Below are 20,026 nucleotides of genomic sequence, written 5' to 3' on the forward strand. Positions count from 1 at the left end.
CCATGCTTGGCACCTTTAGGTATATATTTGCCTCAGTTGTTTCTATTTCGCCCATTCCTTCTTCATTCTGTGTCTATCGTGATGTAAGTGCTCTTGTTTAGGGCTTGTGTCGTCACCAACACATCACGTCACCCCATATCGAGCTTGGCCACAATTTAAGTCTCTGATAGACTCTACAATACTTCATTTTGCCTCACTTGCCTCTCCTGCACAAAATTGCTATCTAGGCAAGAGGCAACACAATCTGTTAACTGGTCCGTGGCGTCTCTGATTGCATATTGACAATGCCCCGGATCACAGATCCGGTTGCCACAAGCTTCTCGTTCAAGAAGAGCGAAAGTCGTCGCGGACACCTTCGTGCAAATTCTCGCTTGTTTTGCGTCTGCACTTTGAATCGCGACCCCCGAATGAGCTAGCTTTACAGTCAAGTCCAATCCACAATGCCGGCCACCATCAAAAGTATCGGCGTCGTCGGAGCCGGAAACATGGGCTCTATGATGACCCTTCGTTTTGCTGAGCTCGGCCTCGAAGTCTCGGTCTGGGATATAGAAAAGAAGAATGTCGACGAAGTTGTTAACTACGCGAGAGACGACAAGAGCATCACAGGCCGAGTTCAAGGCTTTTATGACATCAACAAATTCGCCAAGAGCCTAGAGGGCAAGTCCGACCGGAAATTATTCATGTTTTCAATCACGCACGGTGAACCCGCAGACGAAGTGCTCCGCTTGCTGAAACCCGACCTGAAAGAGGGCGATATCATCCTCGATGGCGGAAACGAGAACTACCGGAACACCGAGCGGCGCCAGAAAGAATGCGCTGCTATCGGTGTCGCCTGGATCGGAATGGGCGTTTCGGGTGGGTATCAGTCTGCAAGACGGGGACCCAGTCTCTCGCCTGGTGGAGATGCCAAAGCGATCGAGCGTGTTATGCCATTCTTGGAGTCATATGCTGCCCATGATCCCAAAACTGGGACTCCATGTGTGAAACGTATGGGTCCCGGTGGATCGGGACACTACATCAAGATGGTTCATAATGGCATCGAGGGAGGAATGCTTTCTGTTCTTGCCGAATCATGGCAATACATGCACGACGGACTAGAAATGGAGCATGGCAAAATCGGAGATGTCTTCGATAAATGGAATGAGTCCGGTGAGCTGCGAGGCAACTTCCTGATTAACATCGGCGCCGACATTTTACATAAACGGAGAACTCCCAAGGGTGATCGTAAAGGTGAAGGTGCCAGTCGGGATGATGGATATGTGCTCGATGATGTCCTTGACAAGGTGGTTCAGGATGACGATAACACTGAAGGAACTCCATTCTGGTGTTTGATGGAGTCTGCCGCCCGGCATGTGTCTTGTCCGACGTTAGCAGCCGCCCATTACCTACGAATCACAAGTGGAAACCGCGCAGAACGAGCGCGTGCTGCGAAGAAGCTGGAGATGCCCATTCCAAAACCGATTGAAAGACACCGTGACCACAGAGAGATCATCGAGAATCTACGACAAGCTGTTTACTGCTCGTTCCTGGCGTCTTTCTGTCAGGGCCTGGAGTTGATTTCCCGGGCATCGATAGACGAAGGATGGAATGTCAACTTGGGCGACTGTCTGCAGATCTGGCGAGCGGGATGTATCATCAAGTCTGATCACATCGCGGATCTACTGCAGCCGCCACTTGCAGCCCACAATGAGCTGACGAACACCAAGTTTGTGGATGCCGTTGCGCATGAGTTGGGCCAGAACTTCCAGAGTCTCAAGCAGATCGTTATGGAGGGAACCAAGTTTGATCAATATATTCCGGCTCTCTCGGCTACTCTGGAATATCTCAAGTATGAGGGTGGATTGGGACTGCCTACCAAGTTCATGGAGGCACAGATGGACTACTTCGGTGCACACAACTATAACAAGCCTGGTATTCCAGGTGAGGATCCAGGACCAATTCGCAAGGGTCCTCATCATTATGAGTGGTTGCCGGCTTAGATTGGTCCGAGTGTGTAACTCTGGAATCTGTATCACCCTAAATTGTATTTATCATCCGAAATTGTACATGTATACGATTTTGCAAACACGAATTCTGAAGATTTCCATGAAAAATTATCAACTATGACCCTGATAGGCATGTAGAGGTAGATGTAGTTGTGCTCTAAAGTTTTATAGATCACCCAAAAAGGCAAGTGGCGGCCTCAGGAACCCGCAGCACGTGGGTCTATCGAGAACCAATCGGAGAAGGGCCCTTTTGCCGCAGCCTCAGAAATTTGAAGATGGCGCAAGATGAGCTGGATCTCAGGTTTACGTTCAATCTCTTCTATATCAAAAATATCAAAACCATTTCGTCGAATTGAGTCCGAAAAACAACTCGCTCGCAGAATGGCTTCCCTCCCTAGCACATACGACGGTACGTGTACCCCTACCTCCCTCACATCACTACTACCCCTCACCACCCCACTTCGATAGAAAACTGACGATAGTGAATATAACAGGGCCCGTCCCAATCGCTGTCATCGGCGGCACTGGTCTGCGCGAGCTGCCTGGCTTCACGCAGGTGGCCTCGCTGAACATCACAACCCCCTGGGGCGCCCCTTCCTCCCCCATCACCATCCTGCACCACGAGTGTAAGCACAACAACAAGGTTGTCGCCGTCGCCTTCTTGAGCCGCCACGGATTGCACCACCAGATCGCTCCTCATGAGGTTCCCGCCCGCGCCAACATCGCTGCCCTGCGCTCCATCGGTGTCCGCAGCATCATTGCTTTCTCCGCCGTCGGCAGTCTGCGGGAGGATATTAAGCCCCGCGACTTTGTCATCCCCGACCAGGTCATTGACCGCACCAAGGGCGTGCGCCCGTGGACTTTCTTCGAGGGCGGCATTGTCGCTCATGTCCCCTTCGGTGACCCCTTCGATGAGGGTATCGCCAAGGTGGTGCGCGAGTGCGGACACAGCCTTGAGGGTGATGGTGTCGTCTTGCACGATCGTGGTACTCTGATCTGCATGGGTATGTGAAGCTATGACCCATTTCCATGACAAACATCGCTAACCATGTCTTTTACACTATTCAGAGGGCCCCCAGTTCTCCACTCGCGCCGAGAGCAACATGTACCGCTCATGGGGTGGCAGCGTCATTAACATGTCCGTTCTTCCTGAGGGCAAGCTGGCCCGCGAGGCTGAGATCGCCTACCAGATGATCTGCATGTCCACCGATTATGACTGCTGGCACGAGGCCACTGCCGATGTGACCGTCGAGATGGTCATGGGCAACATGAAGTCCAACGCCGAGAACGCTCGCCGTTTCGTGACTGCTGTCCTTGATGCTCTGGCTAGCGAGGAGAACGCCGAGCTTATTCAGGCAAAGCACCTGGCTGGTGGTATTAAGTTCGGTATTAGCACTCCTCAGACTAACTGGAGGCCCGAGGCTAAGAAGAAGCTGGACTGGCTCTTCCCTGGCTACTGGTAGATTTAGCGGCTTTAGGATTGAGGCACATATTGTTTTGACTTGTCATTTGAGGTATATGTGATGATAGCGTATATGCATTATAGTTATGAAATACCTATATGATAGGCATGATTGACATGCGAATTTGGAATGATGTGACAACACGTTCATTTGGCTCATCAAAAGCATTAGTTCCAGATTGCGCAGTGATATGGAGCAAAAAAGATGGCTCCTTGAGTAATAATCTAGTACTTAAGGTGTGTACCATAGCACCAAATCTTCTACCAGTAAAACAATACTTCATGAAGAACAACATGCATTTCAATTTGAACTAAACTGGCACTGGGTACATCGTTCGCCAGTGATATTGAGTCATCGCCTTTGTGATGAAAAACCGCACCCAGCGTAAATCGCTAATGCAGTCATCGTCCTCGGTTGGAGACCAAATTGATATCAAATTATCTTCCGAATTTCGAAGTCCCTCCCGCCAGATCTCCTCATCTGTGCTTATATCTTCCCAGCTTAGGGTGGGTTGCCTAGGTGCCTCTGCACAAGGTGCCGGAAGGGTTTTGGTAGGTCCCATCTGTCCATCTCGAGCAAGCATTCGACGTTGTGACAATCGATATCCTGAAGGGACAGAAAATCGTTCACCAGAAGCTCTGTTTGGCAGCGTCTCTACTGGCAGAGAGTCAGGGATGAGGCTAACAAAGTTGTCACAGACGATGGAACGAGCCTCCATGGCCTCTAAAAAGGCTTTGACATATTTTGGTTGCCCTTGGGAAATGGCCAGCTCGAGAGGACTAGGCTTTCCCGGCCCACTGAGCACGGGGTTTGCTCCTAGCCTGAGCAGCTCCTTTGTCAAGAAGAGCGTCCTTCTTTCTGTAGTCAAGAACAAAGCAGTTCGGCCATTCGAGTCCACTTGATCGATTTTAGCACCATGCTCGATGAGCAACTGTATTGATGCGTGTGGATGAATGTGGTCCAACCATGGATGTCTTTTGGGCTGCTTAGGCTGTCGTATTCGCGCGTGTTCATCATCCACGCCAATGACCTCGCCATTCTCGTCTTCCAGTGTTTCCACTACTAGATGCAGCAACGGCGAGAACTTCCCACGGTGTAAGTATGAGGAATTGACATCAAAGCCTTTGTCAATAAATAGCTGAAGTATCTCTACTTTCTTGAGAAGGGCAGCGGCAACAAGTGCAGCTTTGCAAAGATCGTTCTCTGGGTCAAGCACAAGATTCCATTGCGCAAGTGCTGCTTGGAATTGAGTAACTGGGCAAACGGCCGCCGCGTGCTCTAAGAACGAAGTAGATCCTTTCGAACGTCGTCTGATAATTTCGAAGTAATAGGGTATTTTGTCAAATGGTTGCTTGTCCCCTTTCTCGAGTAAGAATTTCATAGCTTCCAAGTGGCCTAACCGCGAAATTTGAGGACCATTGGAGCTTATGGCCATCGAAACCAAAGTCATCGTGTCTTTTTTGGTGAGGACGTCAAGAAAAACATCTTCCATCATGGGTACAAATTTGTCTGGATAGGAAGCTGCATTCAACGCAACTTGGGCAAAGCTCTTGAAATCCTTTCTTTTCACTTTTTTAAGAAGCGTAAGCACAGTCGTTGTTTCTCCCTTTTCCGCCGCAGAAGCAACATCAAGTTGAGAGACCGGATAATCCGGGCAACGGAGAAAAGTCTCTATAATTTTGGCATGCCCATTATTCACTGCACGAGAAACAGGTGTGTGTAACATTTGAGACAAGATAGGCCTACACCCCCTATCAAGTAGTAGTTGAGTAAGAGACATGTTTCCAGTCTCTGCTGCCACAGCAAGCAAATTGGCCCGCTCAAGTGCAGTAGTGGTTGCCAGATTTGTTTTCAGGTTGACTTTGTCCAATATAATCTGGGCAATTTGTGGATTCCTCCATGGAGAGGGCAAAGAACGTAGGTATGCATCACGTTCACAAGATCTCAACATTGACTCCCAGCCGCTGATGGTCATAGCATCGAGGAGTTCGGGAGGTACATTGTCTAGGAAGAATAATGCCATGTCTTCTTGGCCCTGGTTCATAGCAATGTCAAAGGCCGAAGTAAAGTCTGTACCGCATTTGACCAAGTATTTAACGATCTCGAAATGACCTTCGCGTGTGGCACAACACAGAAGATAGTCAGCCGACTCTTGTAGTTGATCTTTGCATGCAGTCTCCTCAATTATATATTTAAACACTGGAAAATAGCCCCCTGTAACCGCAGAATTGAGTACTGATAGGGCTACCCCTCTCGGGTGAATAGTATCCACTGGTACACCTTGAGCTATTAGGAATTTCACTACATCCAACTGACCCCGCATAGCCGCGTAGCTTAGAAGATGCCAGGATCGAAAAGGAGATCTTGAAATGATTGAAGGCAAATTTTCAATGAAAATCTGAAGAATTTCCAGATGACCATTTGCTGCTGCGATGATCATGGAAGACCTTGATTTCAGGTTCTTTTGCATATCCATGTAGATCTCACGTTCCTCCCACCAAAACTGCTGCGTTTGCATAAAATCAAACAATTTGTAACCGGTAGACAGTAGCTTCCTTATGGCTTTTGAATTTCCGGTCTCCACAAGGCGCAGAATGTTGAGTTCGCAGCTATTCGCAAAAATTGAATAAAGCTGAGGGTTGAATATGGTGTGAAACAAGCGACAAGTCTGTGACATGGCATTTAATTCTGATGCATATTGTAGGTTTGGCGGTATGAAGAGTAAAAGCTCCAAGGGCAGTGAGGATAAAGACATTTATGCGCAGTGTCGTAGTTGAGTTTGTAGTTCTCCTTTCAACAGGTGGTGATAGATTTCCTAATTCTGACACGGTATACGGAATGTATGCCTGAGGCATCAATGACGCTCCGACTTTGGGACTCACCGACTAGCTGGATAATCTGCCATCCTTATCTTTCCCCGGACACCTACATCAATAAGTGCGCCAATCAGCCCAGACTGTGCCTTGCATTTCCATGATGTACCAGCTGGACGAATGATATTGTTAATCCAACAACTGCGCCGCTATTGCCTTGCTATCCTTCTCTTTACGCCCCTTCGCCTTTGAACATAACTTGAACACCCGTCTTGAGCCAAGTTCGAATGATGCATGCTGGAGACTTGCACTCCCTGATAATATGAGTGGTGGTGATACTGCAAACTTGTGGATATTTTCAAGAAACACATTGGCTTATCGTGGGTTGCTGAGTCGTCAGAATGAGCCCTGCTGCAGATACCAGTGAAGCTCCGTCACAGCGGAAGATGGCTGAACATGGCGCGGAAAATGGGACCAATGGGAGCTTGAAGGGTGAGAAAAAATCATTACCTCATTATGTTGAGGGGAAGGGCAGTCGAGTAGATCCGCCTACGGCACAATCCAACGGCGAGACTGACCAACGCCCAACCAATGGAGACGATGGCACAAATGGGCAACGGAAACACGATACGACTTTGACACGGCACCTTGTTCATGGAGGAAACAAAATGGTCGACATGGAATGCGAGCAGGGACTCGGGATCATAATCGAGCATTCACCAAACAACGGAGACACTCCTGGCCAGTTGTCGGTAGTGGATGTGTATGATGGCCCCAAGGTCAAGGCTGCTTTGGTTGAGTTATCTAATGATCTGTCTCCCCGGCTACCAGAGGACAAAGACAAGGTCATGAAATTGTCTCCTGAGAAAATTCAGGAGCTCACGTCCACGCCAGACTCCATACCTTACCGTCCCGTAGGACCAGAAACAAACACTGGAAGGCGAGCAACCTCGCACAACACCCATGGGAATGGTACTTTCGCAAGGCCGGAGTTACCAGAGTTTGTGCTTCAGTCAATGAGCGAAAAGCCGTCGCCCGTGGACGTGCCGAAATTGCGGTCCACTCAAGAAGTGTTACTGGGAGATGCTTCTACCACGGCGAGTCAAACCTTCCCACTGAATACTCAAAATTCCTCCCTCCGTAATCGACCGCAGCCAGCACGAACAGCTTCCACTCCGGGCTCCACGCGGCGTCAATTGCCCGTTACCCCAGGTAATGGCCGACTAACCCAGACATGGGCAGCGCGTTCGAAACAGGACCGACCCGCGCTGGACCGCGAGTTGAAGGGTCACCTTATTGCATCACCTCAAATTATAGAATCGCCCATGTCCACACCCTTGCCATCGTCTATCCCCTTACCACCAGTTTCTCTGCCAACCTATCTTCAGCTTGAGCTCGCTTCTGGTCGACCTTCACCACTATACATACACCGTGATGCGTCCAACGACTTCCCCTATGAATCATCACGAGTCAAGATCGAGAGACTCATGAACTTCATTATGCTTGCACCTATGCTCGAGCAGGTGCTTTGCTTTGGGGGTCTTGCTTGCCTTGATGCATGGCTTTACTCGTTCACGATAATGCCACTGCGGTTTATCAAGGCTGTCTATATCTTGGTCGAATCATGGGTGATGAACCTGGGAGCTGAGATACGGTTCATTTGGAAATTCGTGCTGAATGGGATTGGTCGAGTATGGCGTCGGAGGAATCATATTGTTGAGGAGCAGCGTGGACGCCGCGAAAGCGAATCTGACACCACCCCTCATCTACCTCAGGGCCCTTCTATGGGTTCAGATATAGCACCAGATAGAGACTCCAAACAGTCACAGCCGGAAGGACCAAGAAGGAAACATCGGTCCTCTGAATCCCGCAAACATCACCATAGGCGGAAGAAGTCGATGCCCTCGGCGCTACTTCCAGACGACAAAGCGGATATCCTGACAGGCCTATTGACAATAGCCACCTGCTGTGTTTTGATGTACTTCGATGCAAGCCGAATGTACCACTGGATTCGTGGACAGGCTGCTATCAAGTTATACGTTATCTACAATGTGTTGGAGGTCAGCGACAGGCTCTTGGCTGCCATAGGCCAAGATGTCCTGGAGTGTCTTTTCTCGCGGGAAGCTCTAGAGCGTCGTCCGGACGGCCGAAGCAAGATCATCCGTCCATTCTGGTTGTTCCTGGTGGCACTGGTTTACACAGTATCTCATGCACTGTCCCTGTTCTACCAGGTCATGACCCTGAATGTGGCAGTGAACTCATACTCCAACGCACTGATTACGCTACTTCTATCGAACCAGTTTGTGGAGATCAAATCCACCGTCTTCCGCAAGTTTGAGAAAGAAAACCTCTTCCAGCTCACCTGTGCGGACGTCGTGGAACGGTTCCAGCTATGGTTGATGCTTACCATCATCGCTTCCCGTAATATCGTGGAGACAGGCGCATTCAATTTCGTCGGTAACCTGGGCCTGGGATCTAGCTTCCCAGGCCAGTCCACCACAATCAACAACAGCACACCACTGTCCACGCCTCCCCGCACAGCATCATCCATCCTCCCTCAGGCGTTCACTCTGTTCCCATCCTCTATCCTATCATCCTTCAACAGCGTCAACTCCTTCATCCCAACCATAGCCCAAGTCCTAGGCCCATTCCTAGTCGTTCTAGGCTCAGAGATGCTAGTCGACTGGCTCAAACACGCCTACATCAACAAATTCAACAACAACCGTCCAGCCATATACGGCCGCTTCCTCGACGTCCTAGCAAAAGATTACTACACCAACGCCTTCGGCGAACAAAACCTAACCCGTCGCATCGGCCTACCCGTCATCCCTCTCTCTTGCCTCTTTTTCCGAGTTTCCGTCCAAACCTACCAAATGTTCCTCGCCGCCCTTCTCCCCCAACACCCCTCCTCAACAGCAAACGGAGCAACATCCCTAACCTCAATCCACAATAATTATGCCCCTTCCCCAATGACCTCAGCCCCACCCTTGACGTTCGCAACTCTTCTCCCGGCCTCCGCCGCCCACGTCAGCGCGTTATTCCGCACACTCCTCGAAAACGCAATTCCGTCCCCGGCACAGTCGGTACATATCTTTACCGGCATCTTGCTACTGACCGGATTCATCGTCCTGCTCATCTTGAAGCTCTTACTGGGGATGGCTCTGCTGGCGTTTGCACGCTCCCGGTACAGGAAGATGAAGTGTCGTGAGAACGAGCGCAAACAGTCCTCGAATCACCAGTCTGGTACTGAGAGTGGGGCACCTCGGACTCGGGATTTCTATGTTGAGGGCAGTCAGCGCGTTGGCGGGTGGGGTGTTGTGGAGGTTGGTGATGAGAAGAGGAAGTTGATCTATGCGGATGATCCGGATGGATTGAAGCGGTTGAAAGAGAAGGAGGAGAAGGATAAGAGTAAGGATGGGGAGTTTAATGTTGATCACGTACAGCGGTATGAGATGATTGCTAAGAAGATTTGGTGATTAGATGGTGGAAGCCTTAGGTGTTGACTGTTTATAACTTAATTGTACAGTTGTGTAACTAATACTAATCCTACTTTATTCTTTCGGGCCATGGAATCTTGTACTAAAAGTGGATATCATATCACTTCAAGCTACTTGTTCATACATTCAATGTAATAAATGGGGGAATAAAGAGTGATCAATTCAATGTCATCGGGAATAAGAATTGTGGGAAGGATATCAGAGTAAGGGGAATATAGGGGATATGGTATGTACAAGATCTCGAGAGGCTCGCTAGTCGTGATCAGTATTAGCGAGTGGTCTGGTCATCAAGCACAGGAGAGCCAGCTCCTGGTTTTCATCATATTAAGGTCTCACGGCCTTCAGATGAAGGCTACGGTGATGAGTCTTATCAATATTGGTGGGTATTTGCGCGAGTGAACGTGTGCCCTGGTGGAGCGCGATGCATGGCCGAGGGCGAAGCGGTGTTTGCTCGAGTATAGCTGGACGGACCGGGAGGTCCATGGGAGTGAGGCTGGGGTGCGTGATGAGCCATTGATGGGTTGAAAGCTGCATAGCCGCCATTTTGAGAGGCAAGTTGAGGAGCAGGAGTTGCTGAACTCATTGGAGTGAACGTCCTTGGTGGAGGCTGTGCTGTTGCAGATGCTTGTGGGGGAGGTGTGGGTCGGTAGCTTGCCGGGGTGTTGGACCGATATGGAGCAGGCGTCCCACCAGTGCTAGCCGGCGTGTAGGATCTTGTTGAATATGGATCTGTTGAATATGGATCCGATGAGTATGGATCTCGTGGGTAGTAATCCTGCTGCGCGTAGTCCTGTTGCGCGTAATCCTGCTGCGCGTAGCCTTGCTGTGCACGAGGCGCGCCTCTCTGGCCACTGGGCGTCTCGTATCTTCCTCCGTATCCATCCTCTTCGCCGTATGCGGCCCTGCGGGGGCCGTAGGGATCGTAGTGAGCAGGCGCATGGTCACGGTTGAAATAACCGCGATCACCGGAAGCGTCCATGTCAGCTGAAGTATAGTCGGGCGCTGGAGTGTGACTTTGGTATGGCCGAGACTCAGAGCTATCGGTCAGGTTTCGATATCCATTGCCAGGGTTATTACGATCATCATTGCCATATGGCGCAGGAGTTTGTCGGGAGTGAGGAGCGGGCTTCCTTGCTGGAACGTTAGCCGGCAAGGGAGGGACCGGGGGAAGGGTCGGTTTCTGGCGGTCAAGAGGAGAGTATCCCATTCCAGCCGCATTGCCTGTCAGTGAAGCATCCTCGGACATTGCTGAAGATGAAGTTCCGGTTCGACTCAGTGTTGGTTTGGCATCGAAGTCCAGATTCGGCAGCGTCGGCTTTTGTCCCGGCGCTGTCGAGGAAGTCGATCGCGAGTAAGGCGGCAACGTGGTTTCGGTGGTACTTCGCGACAAGGTAGCCACTGCGGGAGCCTTGTCTCCGGCGAGAGACGGTAGAGTTGGATTCGAATCCGTTGCTAGCATTGGTTGGGTGGGTGCTCGGTTCTGTAATTTGAGTCCCTTTGCCAGGGCTTTGTTGTTTTTGCGGTGCACGATGCGCTTCAGCCGTTGACCAACCTTCCGACGGCAGTACCTCGAAAGAGTACCGTCTTCCGCTGGGATATGGTGGAACAGGAAGATCAGATAGAGTACGATCGCCGAAATCAACCTGAGAACTGATAGGACCCAGACGATCAGAGTGAAAAGCATACCAAACAAAACCACAACTTGAAGGGTGTTTTGCTCGGCTAGAATCTTGATGTTGTTGAAGAATTGACCGATTCCCGAACTTCCATCGTCATGGGTATTCTGTCCTCCAGGAATGAGGTCCATCTGCATGACCGAATAGAGTGTGATTCCGTTGAGAACTTGACGCGGGCCATCTGCGAAGATCGTATTCATCCAGGCTACAAGCTCTGTTAGCAATTTTCGAACATTAATTAAGCAAGACTATTATACTTACACTGAAAAGAGAAGTATGAATAAAGAGCAACATATTCTGCTGCTTTCCTGTCTTTCGTTAATTCAGCGAAGACAAGGAATCTCCTGTATCCACGACCTCGCTTGCTCATGCGAATACTCTGAATGCGCACAGCCAGCGGGTCCAGAAAACTGCGAGTAATACTACCCGATCGTATGGCGCGGATGGCATGTATCCATCGGTAGCCCAGAATCACGAACGAAGCAATAATGCAGGCGGCGAAGATCCAGCGGGAGATATTGAAGGGAATGGCGGGTTCAACGCTGCCAGACCATCGAGAGAAAGCCAGCAAGTTGACTGCAGTGAATGTGTCGACACCGTAGACTGCAATGGAGATAAACAAGAAGACCCATAAGAAGAAGTATGAAAAAGGCGTCCAGCAAGATTCGGATTTAAAGTCATCTAGGTTCTAAGGGAGTAGTTATTAGTACACCAAGCTATTTATATGACTGATATTCTCATCGAGTCAACATACCACGTAGTCCCATCTCTCCTCCATGGCTACATCGCCCTTCTCGCGGTCTCCACCACACAACATTGTGTCAATTGACCTGGTCCTGCCAGGAAGTGATCACGGACGATCAAAGGTCGACTTCCTCGGGCCAGCCGGGCAAAGTCGTGACTGGTTCGAAATAGGTGCAAAGAATAGAGAGACGCAAAAGCCAGGCGCAACGAGGGGAATGATAGTATCTTAACTGCGCGAATGGCGCATATCTGCGGAAGGTAAGGAGGTTGGTCGCGGTTTCAGGTAATGAGGGCTGCGAGCCACGTGTATGTGATCACAGTAAAGCGCTGGTATTTCGAGCGCGCACTTATTCAAAGCGACAATAGACAGTGTTTCATTGAAGACCGCCGATCACTTGCCAAGAAAGGGGGCACGAGGATGTGGAGAAGGAATGCGCAATTAACGGCGGAAATAAGGCTGGATAATGAGTGTGGCCGTCGCCCTGAGTGTGTGGTAAGGGCTGGCGAGGAATGAATGACACAATGGAATGGAAGTTGAGAAAGGGAGAAGAAGTTGAAACATCGAGGGGAGTTCGACAAGTGTGGGGACGCGGGAAGTTACAGGCACGAGTGGTCTTTAGGGCTGAGAAGGGTCGTCTTCATTAATTCATTTTCATTTTCATTTTCTTTGTCTATGTTTTCTCTTGTCTTCTTTTATATGTTCTAAATTAGGATCTCTAGGTTACCTACCTCAAACAATTGGTATATGCCTATTATTGGAGCAAGGACAACTCTCACTTACTGGCCTACCAATGTCCTGAGACAGATAGGGAAAAAACGGGTCTCGACAGACTCCATTCTGATTGCTCACTGGCCATCCGCACGCGCCAGGGGAGGGTCCATGTTCATGTACGTACATATACCTAAGCGCTGATGCCATCCGGGCGCTACACGGTTTGATGATACATCCGATTTCGAACGTGGCCGGCGCTATGATCTTTTTATCTATATTTTCTGACAAACATCGAGTTGATATCTGGGGTGTCCCTTCTGCCAATATCACGTGATTACCACTGGGCCTTGGAAAGTCCTCGGACTCTGTGAAGGAACAAGCTCTTTAACGCCAAGGAACCGCCTCGATAAGCACTACTAGCTCCATTGCGCATCCTCGCGACATCACGCAATGCAAAGGGACATTGAAACTATTCAGACCGGCTAATATGCCCATCCCCAGTCACCGCATTATTATTCACTTCGTTGTTTATACTGTCGAAAATAGTTGACACTAGCATGCCTAAGCCCCAAACATCACCTCGACCCAAGTCAGCAGCATTCCCACAATTGGTTGACATCATCCCACCAAGCTATTTTCCCCGTCCTTCATCGTGCAGGGGATGACCTTCTACAAAACAACCGCCCGCATTTGACTATACTCTCTTGTCAATCAATTGCCGAGGATGGCCACATCACCGGCACATGGTCCATTTTGGCGGTATTGCGTGACTTAGGCCTGGTCTTCGAATAGATTTTTCCTTTTGATCTCGTAAGTGAATACAAGAATTTTCTACAAGATCTCGCTGCGAAACATTAAGTATCTCGTTCAACCCAAAGGCCCAGATATGCAAGTCTACAGGCCAAGACTTACGTATATTAAGCTCATTTATTTGAGCACACGTTGAAAGCCAGCCTTACGCTTGCATGCATAACATCATCGCTTCTCTTGCGCTGTCGAACTTCCGCTCGCACTTTTGTGATGGCGCTGATCTGAATGGTGCGGTTCAACAGACACTACGTCTAGTGTCATTGGCCAGGCTACATTCATTTCGATGCCAATATGCGCATTGACCGCCGACATTGAGCTACTTTCTTTCAGAGTCAGGAGTCAGGGAGCTACTAAAATGCATGATCTACCAGGCTCTTGTTCTATTATTTACGAAATAATGTTATTTCGAACAAAAAAAAACTCAGCGTGCGGGGCTGTGCCAAAACTCCTAGTGCATCACATCTAACAAACCGCACTCAACTCTACAGTATATCCCAGGAGCAAATTACCGCTGCAATCGAACAATACACTTGAAACAAAAATGGCTCGGAGTTTGAATCAATTAACACAGTTTGAACCAATGATTTGGACTCTAGTTCGTTGCAAGATGGATGTAGGCGATTTCCGGTACAGCCTCAAGCTCATCCTCCGACGGCCATACTGTCTTTCTCTCTCGCTGCCTTTTGGCCGAGTCCGCCTTCTCTCTGGCATGTGTTGCGCACACAAATGTAAGGTCGTCTTTTCCACGAACATAGCCATGACTAGCAACACGGGTCACACGCGGGAGTTGATGCTCGTCTTTGTAGCAGATAGTCACATGTGGACCCAAAGGATCCTGCTGATGTATGCCATTGATACTGGTTGTATTATCGACATCAGACCTGCACATTTATCAGACATCAGCTAGTATCACAAGAACTCCATATAAGTATCGTTTAGCTAGAATCCAGATAATGTACACACCTAATAAGAACCGCCTTTAGATAGAGCTGTGTGTCTCTTGCTGTCTGGTATGCCAACGTCACAAGTCAGCGAAGCCGTGCTGGATTCGTCGGGACTATGCCCTTGTAAAAATAAAACCTCATCATGTCGACCGTAGACATGTTCGCGTTGATGGTATCTCGAATGAGATTTGCTGTTGTGGAGGCTATTTTGAAGCTGAAAGTAAAGTGAAATGATTTGAAGATAAAATTCCTGAGATGTCAGCTTTCATACATAGTTATCAGATCCTTAGTCCTAGAACTTAGCTTCTACAACTCTCAACAATCTCATCTGAAATTTACAACATGCACTTTATGAGCCCAGGAAGCTCTCTATCGAGTTCCTAGGACTCTATATCCGCATCCTTCAGCGCCTCTCTCCTCGATGTGCCATCCGACCAGGCCACTAGTGATTCACTATCGTACCACATGTCAACGCAGTCCTGGCACTAGCGAACGGTATCGATAAACGCGCAGAGTTTTTTCGATACTCAACACGCGCTCCACACCTCCCAGTACCTCTCCTTCGGCATACACTTCACATCGCCTCTCTACACGATGCACCTTTTATCTCATCCGCTACAACAACCTCTTTTACAACTAGCTTCGATAGCTAGGTTCAACAGGGTTCACAACCTGTGGGTGGGGGGTTCAGATTCGTAGTGCTAGAACTGAGTTTCTACAACTTAGCAATCTCATCTCACGGTTACACTATGCGCCTAGATATCTACGTAGGCCTCTGTTAACAATAGCCTTGCTGAAATTCAAATCACATTCTGCTTTGGTGCCAACATAATTACCGGTAATCGCCATGGATTTACATGGGCAATTCAATCCCTACGGTGCCTCAATCTCGTCGAGTACTGAATATGGCAAAATCCAAAATGATAGATAGGTTATTCTAGAATGGGATTGTACGTATCGTTTCGATCCGCTTCTGAGTGGTTATTTCGGAATGTGTCGCGAATCGTAAGATATTGGTACCTGAAACAGGACTGGACCCCTAGGCCGGGTAAGCGAACAACTATCCTTGCTTTATTTTAGAGTAGATCACTGATGACTTATTTCTTCAGCTTTGAAATGAGTACTCCGTACAGCTGATGAACAAACCTCTACTAATCCGAAATTTAAATCTCCGGGGTTTGACATTCGTCCGCCTTGTGTAGCGCAAGTCCGTTGGTCCGTCCGAGACGGCTTATAGATGCACCGAACATAGTGAAACACAACATAATACGAGGAATATCCCTGAAATATAAATACATGGATAAAATTCGCAATCTCAATCCCAATAGTTGACGACAGACGCTTCAACCACCAACATCGCACACGTCAGTCCGCTACCATAAACATCCAAAATGGTCTCTCTACCGGACGTCCAATCCTCAAATTCCCAAATAGCCAACACCCTCCCAGCAGGCCTCGTGGCAGTCTTTGTAGGCGCAACAAGTGGCATCGGCGAAGCAGCCTTGAAAGAGTTCGCCCGCTCAGCCCGATCTCCTCGCGCATACTTCATCGGCCGATCGCAAGAAGCCGCAGCCCACATCACAGCCGAATGCCGACAGTTGAACCCAGAGGGAGAATTCATATTCATCAAAGCGGATGTCAGTCTAATTCGAAATGTCGACGTAGTCTGTCGCGAGATTCAGAGTAAAGAGAAGAGTATCAACATCCTCTTCCTAAGCTGTGGAACTAGTCGTTTCGGAGAAGGTAAGTGGGATATTCCTACATCATTTACAATAAAAATACATTGTTGCTGACGATATGCAAACAGATACATCCGAAGGCCTTCATATCATAACTGCAACTGGATACTACGCCCGAACACGCTTCATAATCAACCTCCTCCCAAATCTCAAACAAGCAACGAGCCTACGTCGCGTCGTTAGCGTCCTGGCCGGCAGCCAAGAAGGTCCCATCGACGTAACCGACTTCCAAGCAAAAAAGATGTCTATGCTAAACATCCGTGGACATATGGTTTCAATGACTGATATGACCCTGGAAACGCTGGCCGAGCAAGCGCCAGAAGTCACGTTTATTAACGATTACCCCGGTCCAGTCAAGACGGGGATTGGGCGCGAGTCGAATACTTTCCTCACTCGGCTTATGGGTATCATGCTCATATTTATCGGGCCGTTTATTTACATTCCAATTCGGGAGTCTGGGGAGAGACATCTTTTCTTCGCGACAAGTGCTAAGTATCCACCCCGTATTCACTTAGATGAGGTAGAAGTGTCATCTGGTGTGCCTTTGTCGGAGGGGGTTGAGGTTGCCAGTGGGACGGATGGGAAGGTTGGGAGTGGGGTTTACAGTATTCATTGGAGGGGAGAGCATGCTGGTCCTAGGGTCGTAGAATTGTTGGCTGGACTTCGTGAGCAAGGGATAGCAAAAAAAGTTTGGGAGCATACAGTCGGGGAGTTTGATAGAATTGTTGGGCCGGCGGATGTCTGAGTGGACTTTGGGATGAGGTTGTCAAGTTTCTATTGGAGAGGCTGCGACATGGCTATATATATTCTCATTTTTGTTCCATAATACATATTCTTTATTGCCCTTGATAGGCTACAGCCTCGTGTAGATGATGTCTTTATTTAGGTTTCTAGCAAACACATGCTACCAAATGGCGCCTTCGGGTCTCGGCTGATATTGACCCGTAGGCATACCTGGGCCATTGCGCCCACCATCCGTTAGACTGCATCTCTGATTTCTCTTAGCAAGTCGGCACTTGATGATCTGCAGGTTGACAAAGAATGCAAAATGGCGCCCTCTAGTTCAATAGCATCTATGCGCTCTGTTGCTTGCTGTTGCTGTTCCCACGACCGCGACGGCTTTTCGAAGAAAGACCCCTCCCACGATGGTTTCCACGAGAAGAACCTGATCCTTTGGCATAGCCCCTCTGATGCCTGATCTCCATCGCTCGATTTCTAGCTCTCCATCTGTCACTTACCAATCTGACCATGTCCGACATATTCTCTGGCAATTTCAGTTTACCAGTAGCAAGATCTTGTCGAATTTCACATCGCAAATCTGGGTCGAGTTTAACGAGAAATGTAAGACATTGTTCTTTCTGAGAACGGGGCTCGAATTGCTTCTCAAGCTCCGCCTCGATGGCACAGAGGTATGTGTGAAATTGATGTGGATCCTGGGAAGGGTTGTGGCGGGCATGTGTGTACATTTCCATCAAATCCGCTTCGTCGAATACATGTGTTTTATCCAATAGGGTCAAGGTCCAATCCTCAAAGGCTTTCCATGTCTTCAGAGTTTCAAGTTCTTCCGGTGACGCGAGTTTTAGGTGTTGTTCCCATCTCCTACGATATTCAAGACAAAGACGATTCGTCGCAACGATAAGTTTCATTTGATCGGTCACGAGTGCGTATCCAGGAAGCTTGAACTTTTTGGAAAGTTGATTGAGCCAGATCCATCATTGAACAATATCAAAACCAGGGGTGAAATATTCAAATGACTCGGGCTCCACATCGCCATCGGTGTCTTGAGGAGGAGTCCATTCTGTCCCGAAGACGGAAAGTGATGGTTTGGGAAAGGGGAAACTAGGAGGAAACTCGGAGGAACTTCAAGATTATTGTGATCTATCTATTCCGACCTACTCCGTACTCCGCACAATGATAGTCCATAAGCGCACCCCTATTCTACCTACAATAACCCCACCAATCAAAGGCCCAGAATTCTAATTGATATGTATATTTAGGTAGGTGGTAGCTAAGGGGTTGCTCATACTACATAAATATATGTATGGACCAATATCAAGCTCGAGTTATACTTAAGTACTATTACTCTACTCCGTAGTTAAGATTGCCATTCATCATATTTCTCTTGTCCTATATAGTTAACATTGAACATTTATCTGCCCAATCAAGTTCCTTGGGCGGACCGGCCGAGAGATTCTTTGTGATGACAAATGTTCATATTTCCATCGGCCAGTCTTAACTACTGAATGAGTATTGGATTATTCTGGGGTTTTCCTTTCATGTCTCTCGTGCGGAGTAGCTCTTCTATAGGTAGAATCAATCCTCCTTTCATCACGTAGAAAATTATCTCAACACAACATCTCATCATGGGCCAGCCGTCAATCCCCCCTACCCCCATCTCCGCCAGTGTGGCCGGTAAAACCGCCATCATCACCGGCGGCAATACGGGTATCGGCTATGAAGTCGCTCGCCAGCTCCTCCTGCTTCAAGCATCACGCGTCATTATCACCGTCCGATCAACCAGCAAAGGTCAGGAAGCCGTCGCCTCACTACGCGCCCACCCGGAAGTGGAAAAAGCCAACCCGACTGCCACGATCGAATTCTTCAATCTCGATCTCGATGATTTTGAATCCGGCATGGAGTTTACAAAAAGGGTCCGCGCTGAGGTCCCTGAATTGCATGTTCTTATCTGCAACGGTGGCGTCAATCTGATGAGCTATGAAGCCAGCAAGAGCGGCCATGAACGTGTCATGCAGGTAAACTGCTACACTCATTTTCTAGTTATATTAGAACTCCTCCCTCTTCTTCGCGCGACGGCAGCAAAATCCGGAGAACCATCACGTCTCACCTTCGTCGGGTCAAATAACCACAAGTCCCACACGCTAGCGAAAAGACCTCTAACCGATTCCGAGACTATTATCGAACATTACGATAACCGACAGACGTACAGCGGGTTGCAGCGGTACGCGGATAGTAAGCTTGCCGTGCACGCGTTTGTGCAGCGACTGGCGAGCATCGTGCCATCTTCGGAACTTATCATCAACGATCCCTGTCCTGGCATGGTGGCTACCAACTTCGATCGTGGACTGCCGCTCTGGTTCAAGTCGATTATGTTGGTGGTAAGAGGCTTGATGGCGAGAACGGTCGATGAGGGGGCAAGAACAATTATCTATGCGGCTGTTGTTGCCGGACAGGAGACTCATGGGAAGTTTTTGCAGAGTAACCAGGTGGATGCGTAAGCGCTTCCCTTTATACACAACACTTGATAATTCTAATTATTACTCTAGCGGCGCACCCATCTTCCAGGAGAAAGTCGGACAGACTTTTATCGAGAGATTGTGGAAGGAGACTATCACAGAGGCTGGCCGGTATGATGCCAAATTGCAGAGTTTCGCTTGATTTGGAGTTGGGATATCCAATATCTCAACATTTTCCTATTTTGTTATCATGTTTCATTCTCTATTAGTCGCTATAGCTTCATGTGGGATAGGCCGCATAATTAATACACATTTACGATAAAGCTCTATTCCTTCGATTTCTTCGCGTACGAAAGGTAAATATTGACTTTTAATACTTAAATACTTATAAAAGTCAAAGAAGGGCAATCCAGTAAGTCATGTCTCTCCTATAGTTCTGTGATGAGCGG

General features: G+C 48.7%; 9 protein-coding genes across 9 annotated transcripts; 5 read left to right on the plus strand and 4 right to left on the minus strand.

Moving 5' to 3' along the window:
• Positions 1-440: 440 nt before the first annotated feature.
• Positions 441-1,979, plus strand: N7479_006607 (6-phosphogluconate dehydrogenase, decarboxylating; the record flags this gene model as incomplete). The annotated part of the gene is made up of 1 exon (XM_057254301.1): positions 441-1,979. One exon carries the CDS (start codon positions 441-443, stop codon positions 1,977-1,979), a length of 1,539 nt encoding a protein of 512 aa, XP_057108163.1.
• A 291-nt stretch (positions 1,980-2,270) lies between these two features.
• N7479_006608 (S-methyl-5-thioadenosine phosphorylase) lies at positions 2,271-3,448 on the plus strand (the record flags this gene model as incomplete). The annotated part of the gene is made up of 3 exons (XM_057254302.1): positions 2,271-2,394; positions 2,480-2,989; positions 3,054-3,448. The coding sequence occupies 3 exons, from the start codon at positions 2,271-2,273 to the stop codon at positions 3,446-3,448; spliced, it is 1,029 nt and encodes a 342-aa protein (XP_057108164.1).
• A 310-nt stretch (positions 3,449-3,758) lies between these two features.
• Positions 3,759-5,471, minus strand: N7479_006609 (ankyrin repeat domain-containing protein; the record flags this gene model as incomplete). Its single annotated transcript, XM_057254303.1, has 1 exon — positions 3,759-5,471. One exon carries the CDS (start codon positions 5,469-5,471, stop codon positions 3,759-3,761), a length of 1,713 nt encoding a protein of 570 aa, XP_057108165.1.
• Positions 5,472-6,662: 1,191 nt separating this feature from the next.
• N7479_006610 (TAPT1 family protein) lies at positions 6,663-9,737 on the plus strand (the record flags this gene model as incomplete). Its single annotated transcript, XM_057254304.1, has 1 exon — positions 6,663-9,737. The coding sequence occupies one exon, from the start codon at positions 6,663-6,665 to the stop codon at positions 9,735-9,737; it is 3,075 nt and encodes a 1,024-aa protein (XP_057108166.1).
• A 391-nt stretch (positions 9,738-10,128) lies between these two features.
• Positions 10,129-12,251, minus strand: N7479_006611 (uncharacterized protein; the record flags this gene model as incomplete). The annotated part of the gene is made up of 3 exons (XM_057254305.1): positions 10,129-11,639; positions 11,696-12,122; positions 12,189-12,251. 3 exons carry the CDS (start codon positions 12,249-12,251, stop codon positions 10,129-10,131), a joined length of 2,001 nt encoding a protein of 666 aa, XP_057108167.1.
• A 2,041-nt stretch (positions 12,252-14,292) lies between these two features.
• On the minus strand, positions 14,293-14,589 carry N7479_006612 (uncharacterized protein; the record flags this gene model as incomplete). Its single annotated transcript, XM_057254306.1, has 1 exon — positions 14,293-14,589. One exon carries the CDS (start codon positions 14,587-14,589, stop codon positions 14,293-14,295), a length of 297 nt encoding a protein of 98 aa, XP_057108168.1.
• Positions 14,590-16,035: 1,446 nt separating this feature from the next.
• N7479_006613 (Short-chain dehydrogenase/reductase SDR) lies at positions 16,036-17,128 on the plus strand (the record flags this gene model as incomplete). Its single annotated transcript, XM_057254307.1, has 2 exons — positions 16,036-16,387; positions 16,452-17,128. 2 exons carry the CDS (start codon positions 16,036-16,038, stop codon positions 17,126-17,128), a joined length of 1,029 nt encoding a protein of 342 aa, XP_057108169.1.
• Positions 17,129-17,361: 233 nt separating this feature from the next.
• N7479_006614 (uncharacterized protein) lies at positions 17,362-18,029 on the minus strand (the record flags this gene model as incomplete). Its single annotated transcript, XM_057254308.1, has 2 exons — positions 17,362-17,598; positions 17,622-18,029. 2 exons carry the CDS (start codon positions 18,027-18,029, stop codon positions 17,362-17,364), a joined length of 645 nt encoding a protein of 214 aa, XP_057108170.1.
• Positions 18,030-18,746: 717 nt separating this feature from the next.
• Positions 18,747-19,779, plus strand: N7479_006615 (uncharacterized protein; the record flags this gene model as incomplete). Its single annotated transcript, XM_057254309.1, has 2 exons — positions 18,747-19,615; positions 19,668-19,779. 2 exons carry the CDS (start codon positions 18,747-18,749, stop codon positions 19,777-19,779), a joined length of 981 nt encoding a protein of 326 aa, XP_057108171.1.
• Positions 19,780-20,026: the final 247 nt, after the last annotated feature.

The sequence above is a fragment of the Penicillium vulpinum genome, assembly GCF_028829585.1.
Source record: "Penicillium vulpinum strain IBT 29486 chromosome Unknown utg000003l_segment0_segment0, whole genome shotgun sequence".
NCBI lineage: Eukaryota > Fungi > Ascomycota > Eurotiomycetes > Eurotiales > Aspergillaceae > Penicillium > Penicillium vulpinum.